Genomic DNA, 6,164 nt, shown 5'->3' on the forward strand with positions numbered 1-6,164 from the left:
CCCCCCCCGTGTCTTCATCTATAGCACTTGGGGTTGTAAGACCGATCTCATGGCATCAAGTCGATTCCAACCCACGGTGACCCTGTAGGGCAGGGCAGAACCGACTGTGAGTCTCTGAAACTCTACCTCTTTATGGGAGTAGAGAGCCCCATCTTTCTCCTGAGGAGTGGCCGGCGATTTCAAACTGCACATAGCCCACTGCAACACCAGGGTTCCTGTCAGGCTACAGTGAGGATAAAAGTATGCATCAAAGACAGCTACACACATGGCCAATAAGCCACATCTGTTGTCATCTAGTCCACCCTGACACACAGACATGGAGCCGTGTCCTTGGGTTTCTGAGGTCATAACTCCTGACAGGAGCAGATAGCCTCGTTTTTCTCTCTCAGAGAGGTTGGTGGGTTTGAACTGCTGACTTGCAATTAGCAGCTCAACTGATAATCCCTTATGCCATCAGTTAGGTCAATAATTCAGTAGCTGGGGAACTTTGCTTGGACAAGTCCCCTTCCTTGGGGGCTTTCTGTGGAGTAAAGCCACTTGGCTCATGTTCTGGGTACTGCATCAGCATGAGTGTGTGTGTGTGTGTGTGTGTGTGTGTGTGTGTGTGTGTCCTTTCGGTCTGCCTGCATGTATGCATGCATGCGTCCATCTTCTTGCTCTATAAAACTGTACTGAGATGTTCCAGGAACTTCTAGAAGGGACCTGTCACACCCTCTCCAGTGACCTCTCTCTCTCAACTCACTGCCATTTAGTCAATGCCAACTCAGAGCGACCCTGTAGGACAGGCTAGAACTGGCCCCTTAGGGTTTCCAAGAGGGTGGCTGAGAGCAGAAGCCCTGTCTTTCTCCCGGGGAGCCCAATGCTGCCTTTGTGGATCCCAGCCCACCGTGGACATCCCCCCTCTCTCCAATCCTCTTTCTTTATCGGGCGGATTTCAAAATGATGCTCTCTGGCTGGTGGTGTGCACGTGAATGTTCTTTTTTCCTTTTTTGCTTCTCTGTATCTCATAAGATGAACCTAAATTACCATCATTATAAAAAATAGTTCACGATTTTTCTAATCCAAAGGAAAAACCTGATAGTGCTCCATTCTATTGATTTCCTTTCCGAAATCCTTTTCCACCACTGTGGCCGTGGCAGCACTGTCGGGTCACTTACCAGTTTGACCGCGGACTGTTTCAGGGGGCCCTTCAGCCCCGTTTGGTCCTTGAGGAAATATCTCGAAAAGATAGCGAGTCCCCGGGCTCAGGTCCCCAATGACAATACTGTGGTTGCTGGTGGTGTCTGTCTTCCTCCAAGCTTCTCCGTCTGCATCCAGACGGGTGACAATCCTGAAGGCCTGTGCGTGGGTGCTACTCCAAGCCAAGCCGATCTCTGTGGGGTTGACACTCGTCACTTGAAAATTGGAGACAGGGCCAGGGGCTGCGGGGTAGAAGGCAGAAGAGTAGGTTAAGAATCTATGTCTTTACTAGATGCTAGGTGTCCGCTACAGGGGACGGTATACTATGGGGACAGATAAAGGTGATGGGTGAACATAATCCGCACCGCTGAGCTGCAAGTGTGAAAACTGTTTGTTACAGATGGATGGGATGGGATGGGTGGTGGGGGTACAGGATGGATAGGATGGTTGGTAGGTAGTAGGTAACCAGAGAAACACATACTTAGCAAAAGAACAATTATGTAAAACTTAAATTTTTTTTTTTTTTTTTTAGGAAGAGTGAAACTTCACACAATAGTCACACAGGGATGAATTTCAAAATGAGGGCATTTGGTCTCGCTCCCCTTTGTCTTTTCCCTCACAACCCGAATTCTGAGCAGCAGGAGGGCAGAGGTGTCTAAGTCCTCCCCAGGGAGTGAGGAGAGTTGTCCACTGCACAGTCAGGCCAGGCTCTGAAACGGAGCCTGGCTGCTGCTGGTGGCTTCACCCCAAAATGTGGCTGACCCTCCTGGGCTGCCGTTCACAGAGGAGTGGAGGGGCTGCTGCGGATCTCGGAAGTCCACCCACCCCTTTGTCCTCAGCCAGCCAGCCCAGATTCTGATAATAAAATCCAAACCCAATGAACGTAACAAAGCCAGAGTACATCATTCCCTTGGGGCATGGCAGGGGCAGGTGGTGCTGCAACCAGAAGTACAAGGAAGAGGAAAGGTCCTAACGTTGATTGTGGAAATGATTACGCAACTCTTTAAAATATGACTGAACTACTGAAATGTGTGATGTGAATTACTTGCCAACAAGATTGCTGAATTATACGTAGAAGAGGGACGGCCCAGGTAGGCTCCTTTAAAAGGATTGGTCTAGGGCCCAAGCCCCAAACCCACTGCCAGCCTTCCCAAGGGCTCCATACACCCCCAACTCCTAGGAGTAAATCCCTTCCCCTTCAAATAGCCCTGCCATGCCCCCTGGCTAACACACCTCCCTCCCCACCCTGCCTAGTCCTGGAAGGCTTCTCCACGAGAGAGAACAAACCCCTATGTTGTGAAAGCCCCTGAGACTTGATGGCTGGGCTGGGCTGGGGAGGGGAGTGTTGGGATGCTCACAGTTGAACCCAAGCCTAACTCACAGCTTAAGCCATCTGAGGAAACGGTGAGCACATGAAAGCAGAGGCCTTTCCCAGTGAGATAATCCGGACGTTTGCAAGAATGTGCAGATGCACGTGCTGGGAAGAGCCAGACAACTGAGTGAAATATTCTTGTAAGACAAGTCCTGGCTCCTGCGTCAGGCGCTGCTGTGCCCTTGGGCAAATGGTCCAGCCATGCTGGGCTGTCACTCTCTCCTCTGTAGAAATGGGATTCTGTTATTTAATATGAAAACCATTGCAACGCACGCCAAACTCCTGGTAAAATGTTAAGTAAATGCCTGGCCAAGCTGCCATACCATCCGCCCATCATCTAACCGTACTCCTGGTATAGCAACGGTGTTAGTTGTAAACTATTAGGCCTTCTTTGGAATAGGTGCCTCTCATCATATTCTTAAGGGACATATATCTGCAAATAAAAGATGAAACAAAGGCATAGCCGTGATGACAGTATAAAGTCAACATCCAGGCGACAAAGGGACATGGCTGTCCAGCTTCTTCTGGTCTCCATGCAGCAATTGGCTCTGGGTCTGCAGCACAGTCGAATGGCCACTGCAGGCACAGACCCAAGGGCTAGCCCCACATCACCTCTCCCCACCTTGGCTTTCTCCCATTTAAAATAAGGCCAATGTCAATCCTGCCCAGGGATGCTGTGAGCACCAAAGGAGGGAGTGCAGGTGAAGCCCGTGCCACCAAGGCCAGTGAGTGGCCAGCATCCGTGCACGGCCACCAGTACAATATCACGCACCCTGGAGGAAGAGTCCCTGTGGACTGACGCACTGAGCCGGCCAAGCCACAGGGGAGGCAGCACAGCTTTTCTGTCTCTGTAGCTGGGCCTGCCTGTGGCAGGTGGACAGGAAAGGTGAGGCAGAAGGAGTGAACTCACCAGTATTGACTTGGCAGAAGCTGGGCATGCCCTCAGAGCCATTCTCCTGCACAGGATACACAGTGATGTTGTAGAGGGTACTGGGCGTGAGTCCGGGAATGACAACATGGCTCTCGTTGACCGTGACATTGAAAGAACTGGTCTCTCCCACCACTGCCACCACTTGTATTTTGTAGGACGACACCGGGTCGCTGGGTCTCCAGTTCAGGTTCACACTTGTGGCATTGATGCCTACAATGCTGATGCCCCCGTCCTGACTTCTAGAATCTGTGAAGACAGAGCAGAGTTCAAAAGTAATGGGACAGCCATGTCAGAGAGCGAGCGGTGGGGTGGGGGTGGGGGGGGGTATCCCTGAGACATCCTGCCGGACAATGGCTCCTCCTCCCTCTGCACTGTTCAACCACTACTGGGAGTGTGTGGGGGTCCCAGGAAAGGTCAGCCAGCCCCCCCGCAGTGAAGACTGCCCAGCCAGCTCCAATGGCACAGTTACGCTTTGTTCATTCGTGACTTGGCTTTTATGCAACTCAGGCTTTGCATAATGACTGTTATTAACTGAGATTTGCTTCATTAGGAGGTTTCAGCCAGACCTGCCCCCTTTGTTCAGCTCTGTGAGAGCAATCTAATTAATTACCTCCCTGGTTCAGAAACTGGAATTTCACCCATCAAAATAAAGAAAGAAAGAAAAAATCCCCAAATGCGGGGACCAACAAAAAGCTACCCATTTTTATTTCCTCCCCCAAAATATATGCTTTAAAAAAATGGAACCAAAGCAAAACAAGCTACCAACTGTTGTCATTAATCCTTGCAGAAATATTTCAGTGTGCACACACAGGATCCCAAAAGGGCCCATGCTTTCAACAAAATGTATTTCACTTCAAGAGAAAAAAAACAGCTTGCTAGGATCCTACCCTTATCTTACTGTCACTGGTCAAGGAGGATGCAGCCTCCGCCTGAAGGCAGAATACCAGGCAGCTACATCTGGTTTCCAAAGGTGGGGTCCACCCTGCAGCCCACCTTGAACATCACAGGACAAGGTAGCAAGGCAACTCGACACTTGAGATCTAACAGCATATACAATAGATATGAATTATACGGCATTCCTTCCAGCTACCGTGTGTTTTTTAAAACACTGCAGATTTAGACTGGGGGAGGGAACAAAACAGAAGTTCTAAGTATACATTTGCCAGGGTCCCATCATTCTGTCATTTGAAGTCCCCACATCTGAAAGAAAGCAACTGGATGGGAAGTGGGTCTTAGCCAATGAGCCTGTGGTTTACGTTCCTGTGACTGCCGGGCTGTGTCCACCAGGGGGCGGTAGAGAACAGCGGGAGAAGGACGGTGGGACGTGGTACTCACGGTCGTCACCTGCGCACAGGATCTGTGAGAACACAAAAAGAAGAAAACGGAAGTCAGCAGGTTCCCTCAGCCGCAGGAGATGCAAATCAGGGGCGGGGCAGCTGAGGCTTTTCAGTGCGGGGTGGGTGTTGAGAAGGCACTCGGCAGAGGTGCCTGGATGGGCCTGGGGTGTGGGCACACCGACTCTGGGATCCAGGAGAGAGTCCATCACCCACACTGGCCCGGCCCTGCGGGATGGAGGCTGACTGCTAGCCACAGCCCAGTGTCATCCTTGCAGGGCGCCCGGGGCAGTTCCCTCCAGTTAGCACCCGGCTGGGGCAAAGGGGCACGGAATCCGAGTGCAGACCCCCGGGGCAGGAGGGAAGAGGCCTGAGACCACCATACCGCCCTTCTGTAAAGTCGGTGTGCCGCAGGACATGGGATTGGGCCTAGGGACTCCATTGTGCACAACCTCCCCTTCTTCCTCCTAGCCTTAGGGGGCAGCAGTGTATCGGTATAGCTGAATCCTGTGGCAAATTGGCTTCAGAAGGATTCCGTTTAGAGCAACAGAAAGGACTTTGAGATTGGTTGGGTGCCACAGGGGTCTTTGGATGCCTGGGGAGGGTCCGGGAAGATATTCGCTGTGACTCACAAAGAATTTCCCCGGATTTAAAAGGCCTAAAAGCAAGTAACTCGAGGTTTTTTGTCTTCCAACCTTCCATCAAACTTTCCACAGCCCATGGGTCCCCTGGGACCTCCTGTCCCCTCACACCCTGCACACTCTTGAAGACAGTTTCCCTAAGAGCTTCCCCACTCCTAATCCCTCTGCCCCAGACCTTCTTGAGGCACGTACTGAAATGCCACAGAAACGCGTGTCCCCACTCTTCATCACATCAACGGGCAGTTACCGACGTGGCCCTCCGACTCTCCAGCCAAAGCCGACACGCTACGGGAATAGGGGCCTTGTCTGTGCTCCTGAGCCCAGAATGTACACCCTGGAAGAATGAACCGCGTGGTTTGTGGAGGAGACTGCCCCCGGAGGCCCAGGAAGGAAAGGTCTTGCCCGGCAGTGAATCTAAGGCAGAGGCCATGCAGCCCACCACCTGTGGTGATCAAGACCATGCCGAAAGGCTGGGCGTTCAAACCCACCCAGACAAGCCTCAGAAGGTCACTCATTGACAGCCAATGCTACGGAGTCAGTGACTCGCCAGCACCTTGCACATCAACGGGAGAAGGCAGGGCAACATTCACCCTCTGGGCATGCGTCTCAAAGGCCCCTGAGTTCCCCCTCCCCTCTTCCCCCTAGGCCCAGTGGTTGTGCCAGCAGACTCCCCTCTTCCATGTCCACCTCACAGTCAAGGCCAGGCC

At 52.0% G+C, this 6,164-nt stretch overlaps 1 protein-coding gene across 1 annotated transcript in view; it reads right to left on the bottom strand.

Moving 5' to 3' along the window:
- PTPRJ (protein tyrosine phosphatase receptor type J) overlaps positions 1 to 4,836 on the bottom strand; it is a 51,795-nt gene extending 46,959 nt beyond the window's left edge. The window contains exons 1-3 of the mRNA XM_045291115.1: positions 4,818 to 4,836; positions 3,462 to 3,728; positions 1,158 to 1,421 (exon numbers count right to left, since the gene is read on the bottom strand). Of these exons, the coding sequence (XP_045147050.1) occupies positions 1,158 to 1,421; positions 3,462 to 3,489 (292 nt within the window). The 5' untranslated portion in view covers positions 3,490 to 3,728; positions 4,818 to 4,836. The remainder of the gene's footprint in view (positions 1 to 1,157; positions 1,422 to 3,461; positions 3,729 to 4,817) is intronic.
- Positions 4,837 to 6,164: the final 1,328 nt, after the last annotated feature.

This window comes from Echinops telfairi, unplaced genomic scaffold, assembly GCF_000313985.2.
Source record: "Echinops telfairi isolate 266 unplaced genomic scaffold, ASM31398v2 ScPeMD7_60;HRSCAF=208, whole genome shotgun sequence".
Lineage (NCBI taxonomy): Eukaryota > Metazoa > Chordata > Mammalia > Afrosoricida > Tenrecidae > Echinops > Echinops telfairi.